The sequence below is a fragment of the Harpia harpyja genome, chromosome 5 (genome assembly GCF_026419915.1).
Source record: "Harpia harpyja isolate bHarHar1 chromosome 5, bHarHar1 primary haplotype, whole genome shotgun sequence".
Taxonomy (NCBI): Eukaryota; Metazoa; Chordata; class Aves; order Accipitriformes; family Accipitridae; genus Harpia; species Harpia harpyja.
In genome coordinates, this window is record NC_068944.1 from 15218811 (window position 1) to 15233359 (window position 14549).

General features: G+C 36.9%; 1 protein-coding gene across 6 annotated transcripts in view; it reads left to right on the forward strand.

The window, feature by feature from the left end:
* The window catches only part of RTTN (rotatin), a 94224-nt gene that overhangs the window by 70840 nt on the left and 8835 nt on the right, over nucleotides 1-14549 (forward strand). For 3 of the 6 annotated variants that reach the window (XM_052787771.1, XM_052787773.1, XM_052787776.1), the window contains 6 exons: nucleotides 651-804; nucleotides 958-1095; nucleotides 2028-2239; nucleotides 6804-6909; nucleotides 10466-10560; nucleotides 14124-14201. In XM_052787771.1, the coding sequence (XP_052643731.1) occupies nucleotides 651-804; nucleotides 958-1095; nucleotides 2028-2239; nucleotides 6804-6909; nucleotides 10466-10560; nucleotides 14124-14201 (783 nt within the window). Of the gene's footprint in view, nucleotides 1-650; nucleotides 805-957; nucleotides 1096-2027; nucleotides 2240-6803; nucleotides 6910-7727; nucleotides 8101-10465; nucleotides 10561-14123; nucleotides 14202-14549 lie in introns of those variants that run through there. The other 3 variants (XM_052787772.1, XM_052787775.1, XM_052787774.1) reach the window with 3 other exon arrangements.

Here is a 14549-nt window from a genome sequence, read left to right on the forward strand (position 1 = left end):
CTTACATAGTTCTCAGCTAATTTTGATGTATGCAAAGCATATAGGGTTACAGTCAATGGAACTACTTTTGTATCAATTTTAACTCTGTATATATAACATATAGAACATACTGTGTTCATGGCACAGCACCATTTTAAAGCTTCTGTCGCTTTGCATTCAGATTTACTTTGACGAAAGATACCTAGGTTATTAAGAAAATGTGTTTCTGCAGAAATCTTGTGAGAATAAATAAATGTCAGGAATAATTGTTTTCCTAAAGCTTCAAACTGAGCTTCCTTTTTCAGGAAATACACATGTATTTGTCAGTATTAATGACCATTTTTATGTTTTTCTTTGTGAGCTTCCGGAGAATATGATGCTGTATATATAACAAGAGTCATGACTTTCCCACAAGGAACTTTATTCTTTGTCACTAGAAAATTGATTTAACATGTGTGTTTCCAGACTGGGAAGTCTGTTTCTTCTTCTTCTACAGTAAAAATTAGGAGAACAATTTTTAATTTATATCCTATTATTTCATTTAAGTGGTGTATATTAATTCAAAATGTTATGAATCAGTTGAGGTAATGTGAGTATTTAAATTAAAAAAAAATGTGCGGAAGGTGCAAATATATGACTTTATTTCATATCTTTTAAAAAATATTTAACAGGTGCTATTATTACTTCAATACTTGTCATCTGTGTCCAGGCTTCTGAAATCATGTTTATTGGTGGACTCTCAGCTTGTAATCCAGGATGAACTGCTGAAACCTCTCTTGGGAAATACATTCACGATTCTCGCCATTAGCTCCAAAGATGGGTTAGGTAATGAAGTACTTTGTTTCCTGTATAGCCAGACAGAGGCTGGTCTTCATTTACCTACCACTTTCATTTAACTTGACAGTTGTTGTCAGGCTTAGCTATCCAGGTTTGTAAAAATGGTTTGATTTTTTTCTTTTTTCTGTATTATCTTTGCAGATACTGAGTTAACATCTGTACTTCATGAAACACGGGTAGACTTTTTCAACCTTCTAGCTACATTATTGTGGAAGACTGGCCAAATATCTTTTCCATCTGTGACAGCAGCCCTTGCAAATCATTGTACAGCAATAATTGGTAATAACTATTCCTGGATGGGTTTTAACCTAGTAACTAATAAAATAAACAAATAGAAAAGAGGGGCATTCCTGTTTAGATGCTATTAAGTAATTACCAATGGCATATCCAGAATGAAAACCAAAGTCCAGAGCTTGACTGACTTTTTCCCTTAATTAGATTTTTATAAGTCTTTCTTACATCAGGCTGACTTGTGAATTTATCTGGCCGTTCAAAAGTTTTGTTTGCATATATGGGTTAGTGATTCTAGTTGTAAACCTTAACCAAATGTGGCACCTGTAAGTAGAGCCTGAAATGATCCATTAGCACTTCATTTTTTTCCTTTTTTTTTTTTTTTATCTGACATAAAAGGAAAGCAAAGTTTTGAGGGGAGATAAGAGATATCAGAATTCAAGATTATTATACAGAGTTTTGTTTGTTTTTTAATTATACCTTCATTAGTTACTTGCCTAGTCAGGGGTCTCGATCACCAAGCTTCTCTGCAATGTTTCAACACTGAAGTATAAGCATAGTCCGTTCAAGTTCAGCCAGGTGCGTGTTAAGTGATCTGGTGAATCCAAATCCAATTGCACATAAAGCAGCTGATGGGTACTGGGTATTATAATTTAAGCTGTTGAATAAAGCAAGGAGAGTTCAGAAAATTGTTGAACAAATGAGTGATGTAGTAAATGGAAATTGTTTTTTTGGTTCTTTTATAGTCATATTAATGCAGAGCAATTAATTCATTCAAACCTATAAAACTCAAACTTTTCTTTCTTAGATTTTTAAAGACTTATCAAATGCATACAATTTGTAGAATTCCTTGTGCAGTGCACAGGTATAACTGCTTCTTGGCTCACACACTTTTTGATAAGTCTTTCTGAGTTCTGAAGCACTTAAGCTTTATTCAGAATGAAATATAAAAATTTATATTTTTCTGTTTAACCTTTCAGATACCATTTGTGATTGTATTAATCTGTCAACCACATATCCTGCTTTATATACGGCTAGTTTACAGTTCCTCTCTGTCCTTTTGAATGAGGAAGGAAGAAGACAGCTCCAAGATAAACAGAGTATATGTCAGAATCCAACCATTGGCTTTCTTCTGGATCATGTTGAAGGATGCCAGGCATCAGTAACTCAACTTACTGCATTAATTATTCAGGTATTTAAAATTTGACGATGTGATTGCAGGACATATTTTTGCATTCTTGTATTTTGTTAAAAAGGAATGTCGTTGCTTAATGAAAAAATCAATTGTTTCCAGTTAGGAACCAAGACATCTTTAATTTGAGACATCTATGACACTCATTTTTTAAATTCACATAATAAGCTGGAACAATTGCAAAGAAGCAGCTTCTAGGAAGTGCCTTGGAAGGCAATTATGCTGCAACAGCATGGTATGAAATCTTATGTAGAGAAGATGACACTTAGATAGAATATGTTTTGCCAAAAACTGATACGCTTTTTTTTCCTGCTTTTCCAAACAAGAGATGAGATTTTTAAGGTTCGAGACGTAGTTATCCCCATTGTAAATAACAGCAATGCTGTTCTTAACAGCTGCCTTCGTAAAAACTGTGAACCAAAATGAATCATTAAGACTTCTAGTTCATTCTCTGATAGTGCAAGATCTGTGTTGTTGCACTTCAGGAGCATACATTAATGTATTTTCCAACCTAGTTTTAAATTGGCCAGGTAGTGTATTTTCACTAATTCTTTTAGGAACTTGTTGCCCAACATAATATATATTGGTGACAAGATGGTTTTTTTTCTAGATACTTATTCGGAATGTTCTGTCATGCTTAATGTAATCTCATTATTCTTATTTATACTTCTATATACTGTCCTAAATGGTTCTTTTACCTCCTTTACATTTACATCCTTCACTTATTTACAGACTGTTAAAATATCTTCCATTAGTTAGTAATAAGAAAAGTTACACGTGAAATTTGTGTCTAATTTATTTTCCCTCACAATTTGGTTCTTTTATCTATATACTCATTGTCCTTCTTTAAATTATGTGCAGTTTGTCACTGTAATAATAATAGTGATCCATTATTAGAAGTGTAGTGTTTGTCTGAAAGACACACTTTTCATATAACATAATGTAGCTTATGATTTTTGATGTTCTGGAGTCAGTGTCTTGTATTTATTTTTTTATAAGAATCATATTTAGTGCTATCTTGCTATGTAAAACTTTTTTTTTTTCCAACATGTATTAGTGCATATTGGATGGTGTGACCAAAATAATGCTTAGTATCACTTCATCTGTTCTCTTCCTATGGTTGCTGAATTCTTGTAGAATAACCTCACTCCTACCAAGACTTGTCCTGATCATCTGTCACATAATCTGTGTTCCTTTGCTGCTGTGTCACACCACTGTGGGTCTATAGCATTTATTGGGACACAGTATTTTGTTCACTGAGAACCTGGTGTCTTTTAGGGAGGAGAAACTTCCCAAGAGGATCTTTCTTGGCGTTGCTGTATAGACCACTAAAACTAGAGTTCCCTGTTTCTTTGGCAACTAATTTCAGATAATTTCTGTGCATAGAGATTTCCTGTGAGGACATGATTTTCAGAGACCCTGACAGCAAAACAGGAGACACTTCATTGAAATCCCATAATTTGCTAAATATCCTGTTAGATTTTTGTATTTAATACGTATGTATGTGCCTAAAATTGAACTCCTTGGCTCTGGCACAAAAAATGTGATTGCATGAAAGTATGTCTGTTGTAAGTTACATTCCTCTATTTTTGTACAAGTATACATAGCTGATTACCAGTCTTTGCCAGCAAAAAGTGATGATTCTTATGGTGACAACAGAAAAAGTCTATACAATGAAGAATTGACTGCAGCCAGGCCAATGAAAGTACATCAGACTATGACATAGTTTTGAGTATCGTAAGAGATACCAGCTTTTAACTTGCTCTTTAACTGTTCAGAGCTGTAGACAGACACGGCATTTTGTTCATAAAAGAGCTCAAAAGATAACCTATGGTGTCTGGGGCTTTATAATACATGAAAGGGATGTAGCTGCTATGATCCCCCAAAAAGGATAACAGAATTAGGAAGGAAACAGCTTCAACTTTTTAGACCAAAGTACATATATTTGTTTACTTTTTTATCCACCCCCCACCCCAGTGGTCATTGAGAGGCAGTTGAAAGAGGAGCCTGTAAGTTGTAAAGTAAGCTATTTAAAAAAAAAAAAAAAAAAAGAAATCAAAACCAACTCAAAAGACCTAAATATGATCTTTCTTCAAGAGAAGCACTCAAGCGAAAAATTGACTAACATAGAAAAGGCTGTGAGAGAGAATTTTCAAACAATCAGTCATCTCCATTAATCATCCTAATTGCATATCACCTATTCTGTAGATTTTTTTGTAATGGCAAATACTAACTTACGACCCAGTCTGCAGGTGTGAATGTTAGCAGACCAGGTCCTAAATTAGTATGCATTATTGCATACAACCAATTTAGTAAACGCACAAGCTGACTTTGAAAGGTTTTGTTGATTTTGTGTATGTAAACTTTAACCCTTGTTAAAGTTTTCAAGATCAGAAGTAAAATGTCTTCAGATCAGAAGTAAAAGTAATGAGGAAACCATAACCCATACATAAAGTCTCAAATTTAGGTCCTACCTTTTTTTTCTAGATATAAAATTTACAATGTTTTAGAAGGGCTGTGATCTCCCCTTCAACTAACTTACAGTAGGTGCAGACTGACATAGCTAGATCTGCTGTGGATTTATGGGACATCTTAAGTTTATTATACATAGTAATTTCAAAAAAAGAATTAAAAGTGTCCATTCTCATTTTAATACTTTAATATTAGTATTTTAAAACTATAGAATCTGCTGGCAGAAGGCATTATACATTTACATAGAGTTATTTTTTCCATTCAACTAGTTAATCATCAATTAATTATTAATTATTTTAGTGTTCCCTACGATTGACACAAATTTTCTTTTTTTATTATACACTGCAATTCTTCATTGCAAAGTAAGGAAAAAATGCATAAAGGAGCATGCTTAAAGAAAGAATGGAATTTTGCTAGTTTTTAAGATAAAATTTAGAAAATAGTAAGATGAAATTAAAGCTTTTTTAAAAGATACAGATATAGAACAACTCACCTTAATTATTTAATCAGTTCTAATCAGCCACATAATACTTAATTAAAGGAAAATACCCAAGAGATTGACAGGTAAATATATTTTCTTATTACTAAAATATCCCTAAGTACTAAGACAAAATAAATACAGGTAGCAACTTATAGGGCAAAAGCCTTTGAGTGGATAAATCACAAAATCTACTTCTTAGGTTTTGCAAGATCAAGGGAACTCAACAGTTTGTTTTTTCCTGGCTTGTGTAAATTAGCATCAAGTTTAAACTTTAAGCTTTTTATATTTTTGATTACTCAAACATCTAAATTCTTTAATTTGAAAAGAAACCACCACCTATCAGTACAGAAAAATAGTTAATTTACTTATAACATTCTTGTGTTGCTGATAGCTTTGACATTTCACTTGGGATCTAATCAAACCAGTTGTAGTCTAAATATGAATTTTTTTTTTTTTTTTAGCTATAAATGCAGAACCCAGTCCATGCTTTGGTGCTTTAATTTGGTGTCAGTTGTCCTTATCAATGAGGGTTGTTTGTTTTTTTTTTTTCCCAAGTTATTAACTTACTAGTCTTCATCCCTTGACCTTTTCAGTCCTGGTTACACTGAACACTTCAATAAATGATAACCTTAAAACATACACTGATATTTTATTACATATTAAAATTTGAAAAATTTGTTAGGCAATTACTAGCTAGAGTACTAAAGCCAATAAGAGGCGATATATGTGATGTATGTAGAAGTGTAAAATCTATGAGGTCCTATGGCTAGGTACGCATGAGATTTCTGTCTGAAGTATTAAGATTTTCTTAAGATGCTGTATTTTTGGCTAACTTTAAAATATGGGTTTTTTTCTACTATGATCCAGCAACAGTTCTTACTTTACTGTATTCTTCTAATTAGAATGCATACCATTTTCTGTTATATTGGTTGTCAGTATTGGAATGATATTTTAGGGAAAATTGCTAGATGGGCAAAATTCTCTAGTGGATAACATGTAAAGCACAGACAGCTCCTCGTCTTTCAACTATCTTGTTATATGACTCCAAGTAAATATTCCTTTGAAAGCACAGAGATTATGTTATTAGAAATATGGTGATGCTCACAAAGGCCTCAGAAAAATAAGACAAACTACCATTTCTCTCTGGTTGGAAGTATCTAAAAAAAATTCTCTGTGTGTCAATGATATTTTTATTCTAAAGAATATCATTGATATTTAATGTCTCTTCTTCATCATTTTGCTGAAGGAAGGTGAGATGGAGGCATATCAGTGAAATGTCTGTGATAGCAAGCCTGAATATTAGGAAAGGTCTGGAATGCCAGGTCTGGGAAACTAGGCTTTAGGAAGGTAGAATGTTAATAAAAGAGTAAGAAGAGTGGGCTTAGGAGCAAAACAAAATTTTTTTTTAACATTTTAATTAGAAAAAATAATGAAACACTTCAATGCAGACAGACTATAAACATGAATGTAGAGAGGGAGAACTCTGGTTAGGAATGTAGTGATGAATCATTCAAATGAAAATATAGGCTATGACAACATATTTATGGATATGAATACTACTTTTAATATGGTCGCTTTTTCATTTTTATAATGAAATTGCATTATTTATAGGTCTGTGAAAGAAAATCTTCAAAGGATGTGCTGAAAGAAGTTGCTACAAATGCACTGCTGTCTCTGTTAGCTGTCAGTAAAAATGCCCAGAAATGTGCTTTGGAAGGTGAGCGTTTCAAAATGTATGTTAAATGATTTATGAATCAAATGCTTGCAGATGTTTTACACATTTTTTAAATAATAATGGTTTTTGTCAAAACAAAAGACCTAGTTTTCAGTGGCAATTTTTTGCAGATTTTTACAGAGAAAACTTAATTAAAGTTTTCAGCTACAGATAAAATATTATGTTGTAGACAGTCTAAAAATTTGGGTGAAATCACAGGTCTCTGTTAGAGTGAGAAGAGACCTGTGAGCTTTTACTGCTGGTGTCATATTCATCCATTTGAAACTGGAGATTTTGCACTGGCAGTATCTTCCATTTCTTGTTTCATGCTATGCCAATACAGGTTTGTAGGTGAAAGTATGCCCTGTGTTCTCGGTTCTGGCTGTACCTAGAGAAGAGGAGACTTCTTTTTCTCAGCTTTGTTCTTCCCTGCCACTTTGTTTCTTTCTTCCCATTTTACAGTTTAAGTGGGACCTTCTCCCCTTGCAATGCAACATCTTTCATGCCTAAGGTTTTTACTTTGCAGTAGTAAAAGTAAAAAACCTCTAATCAAAGGCTTTTTGTGCCCACTAGAACACAGGGAAGACTCGTTAATTTGCATTTCTCATGTAACATGCATCTAATACCTGCTGATCAGCCCAAGTGTGCTTTGTCTTGGGTGCTTTCTCATTACTTGCATCTCTTTGGTTTCTTCGTTCTTTTAAACCTACATTACACTGAAACAGATAGCCTAGACATATCTCATTGTCTGATCCCAATAGTGGCAGAAAACTCCAAACTTCAAATCCTATGCTGTATACCTACTTTCTGCTCCTTTGCAGTGTACTGGTGGTCTACTTGGCCCTTGCTTCAATCAGGGTTCTTCTTCTGTTGATGACCCACTACATTATCTAAGACCTGACTTCCTGTGAAGGCATTACCAGTGCATGAAGTGCATCATGTTCTGTGCTAGAGCGGCCTTCAAGTCATCCTTGCTGTGATGCAACACAAATCATAGAGAAGTGGAAGAGGAGTTCTGGGGTTCAAATCAATGTACTGAAGATATCTGTAGCTCTAACATCACCCGTTCAGCTCTTAAGGACTACTTTTTAAGATACAAATGCAAAGTCCTGCACCTGGAAAGGAACAACCCCTTACAGCAGTACAGGCTGACTGGGGAGTTGAAAAGGACCTTGAGATCTTGCTAGGCAGCAAGCTGCATGTGAGAAGACTAACAGCATCCTGGGTTGTATTAACAGGAACACAGCCAGTAGATTGAGGGGAAAGGATTATCTTTCCTCTACGTAGCACTTGTTAGACTGAATCTAGAATAATGCAGCCAGTTTTGGCCCAATACAAGAAAGACATCAAGAAACTGGAGCAAGTTCAGCAAAGGACGACCAAGGTGGTTGTGTCCACCTGTCCTTAGAGGAGAGGCTGACGGAACTGGCTGTGTTCAACCTGAAGAAAAAAAGGTTTTGGAAGGACCTAATAGCAGCCTTCTTGTATCTATGAGATTTTGAAGAAGACAGAGCCAGGTTTTTCACAGCAGTGCATGGTGTAGGAGGATGAGAGAGAATGCGCATAAATTGAAACGTGAGAGTCAGACTGGCCATAAAGAAACATTTCCCCTTTGAAGGCAATCAAGAAGTAGCTAGACATACTGTGCAGTCTCTGTCTTTGGACACTTTCAAGACCCAAGTGGATAAGGCCGCAGGTAAACCTTGCCTGATCTTATAGCTGACTCTGCTTTGAACGGGAGGTTGGACTCTATGACCTCAGTAGGCCATTTCTTCCAACTTGAATTATCCCATGAGCCTATGATCATAGAATCATAAAATAGTTTTGGTTGGAAGGGACCTTTAAAGGTAATCTACTCCAATCCCCCTGCAATAAGCAGGGACATCTCCAACTAGATCAGGTAGCTCAGAGCCCTATCCAACCTGACCTTGAATGTTTCCAGGGATGGGGCAGCTACCACCTCTCTGGGCAACCTGTGCCAGTGTTTCACCACCCTCATCGTAAAAAATGTCTTCCTTGTATCTAGTCTAAATCTACCCTCTTTTAGTTTAAAACCATTACCCCTTGTCCTGTTGCAACAGGCCCTGCTAAAAAGTTTGTCCCCATCTTTCTTATAAGCCCCCTTTAAGTACTGAAAGGCAGTGATCAGGTCTCCCTGGCGCCTTCTATTCTCCAGGCTGAACAACCCCAACTCCCTCAGACTTTCCTCATAGAGGTGTTCCATCCCTCTGCTCATTTTTGTGGCCCTCCTTTGGACCCACTCCAACATGTCCATGTCTTTCCTGTGCTGAGGGCTCCAGAGCTGGATGCAGTACTGCAGGTGGGGTCTCAGAAGAGGGGAGTAAGGGAGCAGAATCACCTCCCTCGACCTGCTGGCCATGCTTATTTTGATGCAGCCCAGGATACGGTTGGCTTTCTGGGCTGCGAGCGCACATTGCTGGCTCATGTCCAGCTTTTCATCTGCCAGTACCCCCAAGTCCTTCTTGGTGGGGCTGCTCTCAATCCTTTAATCTCCCAGCCTGTTTTGATACCAGGGGTTGCCCTGACCCAGGTGCAGGACCTTGCACTTGGCCTCATGGAACCTAATGAGGTTCACATGGGCCCACCTCCTGAGCTTCTCCAGGTCCCTCTGGATGGCATCCCATCCCTCAGGCGTGTCAACCACACCACTCAGCTTGGTGTCGTCTGCAGATTTGCTGAGGGTGCACTCAGTCCCACTGTCTCTCACTGATGAAGATATTAAACAGTACTGGTCTCAATACAGACCCCAGAGGGACACCGCTTGTCACTGATCTCCATCTGTACATTTAGCCATTGACCACTACCCTCTGGATGTGACCATCCAACCAATTCCTCTTCCACTAAACAGTCCACCCATCAAATCCATATCTGTCCAATTCAGAGAGAAGGATTTTGTGGGGGACCATGTCAAAGGCCTTACAGAAGTCTAGATAGATGACATCTGTAGCTCTTCCCTTGTCCACTGATGTAGTCACACCATGATCTTGTAATAAATTAAAGACTCTAGATCCCAAGAAAAGAGCCTAACTCAGCATTTTGCATTTTGAGTCACCTGAACATTTGCTTTCTTTTGTCTCACCTCAGATGCAGCAGATCAGCTGCTGTTAGGGAAGAGTTGGGTAACAAATGCATGGCCTAATCTCTTGAAGTTTCACTCTTCTAGGCAGCATTGTTAAAAATATCCTGAAGAGTTATGAGTTGCTCTCCTCTTCCTCTCAAATCATCTTCCCCTCTCCATCTTATCAGTCCCTCCTTTGGGCATTCCTCTTACAGGACTGTTGCAAGAGGACTCGTGTATTCTTGCTTCTCGAGATCATTCAACTAGACATGTTCCATCTCTGAGACTGTTAGTTACTTCCTGATAGCAAGAGGATAACAATGTATTACGAACTCACAGAATCTGGATGTCTGAATCCTTAAATCTCAGTTCAGGAGGGTAAGGGTAATCAAGATCATTGCAAGAAAGCTGTTTTTTATGTTTCATAAAATATTTTTGATTGTGAATGAACTTCTAAATGTTAATTATTTTGTATTCCAGTTGACCTGATAGACAGCTGTATAGAAAACATGAAACATATTCATGCACAGCTGAATTTGGATTCTCTAAAGCCTGGGAAAGCACAGAAAAAAAAGGTAACTATAAAAACCAAAAGACTGATATGATAAGGCATTTCCCAGCTCTTTTTTGTTTGCTTTGGGGTTTTTTTCTGGTGGCGGATACTGTTGATATCTGTGACGGGTGAGACACAGTAAATGACAACTTGTAGTGGATCTGGATACTGGGGCTTCTTTAAGATTCAGTGATTTTAGAGCTTTTATCAACTTGATTATCTCACACACTCTCTGACCCAGAGTTATGTTCACTAGGTCTCAACTTCCTTTTCCAAGAGGGAGATGACTGCTAGTTCAGGAAAGTCAGGCAGAAAATCCACATCAGTTCGTGCTTTGCAGCTGCTCAGTTACCAGTCTTGGATGTTACTGGCCAAAGCCCCTGGGCATGTGCTGGTGTTTGTCTCCATGCATCTCTCTGGTCTCTAGGATCTTCTCCCACTTGCAGGATTGTTCCTCCAGCCAGGATCTTCACATTCTTTTTGGGCCCATTTCTTTCTTTCAGAGGTGATTTCTTTTCAGGAATCCTTCTTTTCACCACCAGCTTTTCTTTCCAGAGCTCTAAGCTCCTGTTTACCTAATCTAAATAATCTATGTGCGAAGCACAACACATGATCAGCCTCTGAATTAGTGGTTCTGTCTCATGTCTTCTCATTAATTGGAGGATTCAGGACTTCCCACTTTTAGTCCAGGTTATCAGAATTGGCAACTAGCCCATTCAGGTTGAAGCCAGTAACCAGCAAGCTTCTGATTGAGATTGCAAAAGTTCAGTTGCAGACATTCACACACATGCACGTTCATCCATTTGTCACCTGTCAGTGCTCGCAATTTATGATATTTATTTAGCCTACAGCAATATCTAAGAGTACTGTACTATTTTCAAACATAGATGGACTTTCAGCCTTGACTTCATGGTCCTATGCAATCCATCTGATTCTTCCCATCTTATTTCCACAAGAGTAATTTTTCTGTTTTTCAGGTTTTCTTTCTCAGTGTCTTTCAACCAGTGCTAGCCATTTTTTTTTTTTTGTCTGTTCCTGTACCACTCAATCTCCCTCCCATCCCAAAACCAGTTCCAGTCTGCTTGCGCATGTAAGTCATAGTTTTTTATTCTGTACCTTCTCATATTATCTGGCTTCCAATTCTAATTTTTTGTCCTCCTGCATACTTGGTCTGGACGTCTCGGTCTCTTGTCATCAGACTCAGTCACCCCTGACTTTAACTTCTTGTCAGAGCTTTTTTGCCTCGTACTTGTGGTCCTGCCACCGCTTGTACTCCCAGTTTCTTCTTTCCATTCGTAATTTCTTTGTTTAGCCTTTTTTTTTAAACCTCCCTTCCAGTTGTTCCAGACACATCACCCAGCTCTTCCTTACCACATCTAGACATAGATTATGTCTTACCATCATACAAGAGTTTCATAAGATTTTTGTTGCAATCTGCTTGTTTTCTACCACTTTCAGCTGAGAGAATTATTAAAATACAGACAATGACCTCTGCTGTCAAGTTTGATATCTTGTCCACTCCCACATAAAGCAGAAATTGCAGAAAACATCTTCCTGCAGGATATTTCTGCATTGTTTGAGCTCAATAGTATTTTTCTCTGAGGCATTGGCACAAACAGACATTAGCCTTGATTTGTGAGAGTGTGGAACTGTGTTTCATAACAGTGAGCTCTTAAAAAATTTTGAATTTGACCTTGACGTTTGAAGGCGACAATATTTTTTTCTTGACGTCTCCTAAACACATTTATTATCCCTTTTTCAAGGGGTGGAGGCTGAAAGGTGTCCTGCCCTGGATATGTCCAGTAAGGTTGAAGTCAGCTGGTTCTTTGTTTCTTGGGTTGAGAAGGGGGAAGCTGGGGTTATTTGCTCCTCTGCTAAATGTGAAAGGAATTTAAAACTTCAAAGAAATTGAAGGAAAGGAGCCTCTGAGAAAGGTTAGAAAGACTGTTTATGTTTAATTAAGAATTCTTTGAAAGAGACTTGCAAAAGACTTTGTGGCAGATTTCCCTGCTGACCTGGGACTGTAGGTTGCTACATCGTATGTCAGCATGCTGTTCATCATATGCGATGCATAACAACAAGCAATCTAGTTTCACGTGAGGGAAACTGAGACATCATTTTCATAGTCAGATTTAGCTGATCATTCACAAAACTGCCCCTCAGCCTACTTCAAAGCACAGCTCTCAAAAGGAAGTTATCAGAGCTTCTTTTCTTTTTCTCTTTCTTTCCTTTTAACTGTTGGGAAGAATGTGTTTGACCTAGCTTCATTCTCAGGGCAACTGAAGTATTTTACCTGATATTCCTTTTCTTTCACAGTTATTACTATGATGCTAAGAAAGGGTATGGAAAGTATTTACAAACAGCCAAGATTTCAAAAAAAACCCCTCAAAATAGGATCTTAGTAAAAATCAAGATATCCTAAAATAAATAAATACAAACAGTGCCATCAACACAATCTATAACTTTTTCAACCTCCTAGAAGTTTACACATTAAGTATAAGTTGTAGCTTGTGGCATTTTATAGGATTTAGTGCAATTTGTATTTATTAAATTAATACATATGGAAATTCTTGAAGGAATGTCTTTTAGCTAAAAACGAGACAAACCAGTCATAAAATGCATTTGTAATGATGACTTGTATGTTTCTTTTTCATCTACTGCACATGGCTTCCATTAACTTTTTTGAGATAGACTTTTATTTCATCTCTTAAATGTCATCAACTGTACATGATATGATTTATAAGCAAGCATTGTTGCTTCACCTTTTCTGAGATTAACCATGAATCCTATTTTACATTTTTGTTCCTTTATGCTTGATAAAACAGAAATAGTCTCCTGTTGTGAACAAGCTTATTGACATTTGATCATCTTTCAGAATTGGCTTAGTACGTCAACCTTATAGAAATTAGGTCAGCCATCATTAGCCTTCTACTGTTACAGCACTGTCATGAAGGTAGATTTTTTGTTTACTTGTATACTTGAATCTCAGTCTAGTACCTCACAGTCCAAAGGTCTGTATTTATCTTTGTAATATTCTTATCAGGTTGGAAACTATTTCTTTTATTAAGGATAGGGAACTAAGACACTGGGAATACAAGGATGAATTGGTCTGACCAAATGTAGAGATCTGCAAGACAGAGCTACTTTATCCTAGTTTTTATCCAAGGAAGAAAAATAGGTGCTTCTAGGGAGTGATTCATTTGACTTGTTTTAGATGTCTGCTTTAGGATGGACCAAATACCCAGAAAGTGTTCCCACCAATTCTTCATTAGCGGTAAGAGAAATGGAGTTTTCCATTACAGATCTCTGCATTTAGCCAGATCAGTGCCCCTAGAAATAGTATCTGTGGTTTATGAAGAGAGATGAGGATGACTCCAAGTAACTTGTTACAAATGTCTTTAGTATACATGTTCAAAGCTAGCTGAGATGAATCCTACCTGAGATCAGAAGGAAACTCTGCTGAAGAGATGTGACCCAAATGTTGATGCCTTAGATTTGCGCCTCTCCTTTGAAATCTCTTTCCGCCTTGTACAAAATTAATTCTGGTCTTATGTTGATGATCTTCAAATATTTTTCTCTGGATAGGAGGATAACCTTATCAAGCAGTTAAGGTGTTCTATGCAGCTCCTCAGAAACTGTCTCTTTCAAAATGACGAATGCAAAGTAAGTATTCTTATACTGAAATAATGTGAGCACATTAGTTAGTGAATGAAGATCATAATTTTTTTTCTACTTTGAAATTATTTTCAAGCTGGCTAAATTTAAGCTTGATATTAATGGCAAGAAGTACTTCAAATTTCATTATTATTCCCACCTCCTAAGAATATGTCATACATGTGTTAGGAACTCAGTGTTCACATTGAAACATCATCTCCCAAAGGTTTCAGATGGGTATCATCCTTTATATCCACTTCTGCTTTGCTTAAATCAATAATTCCAATTTTCAAAGCATATAACGTGAAAAATGGAAGTGGAGAAAAGCGTGGGTACACAAGAAAGGCGCATAAGAGA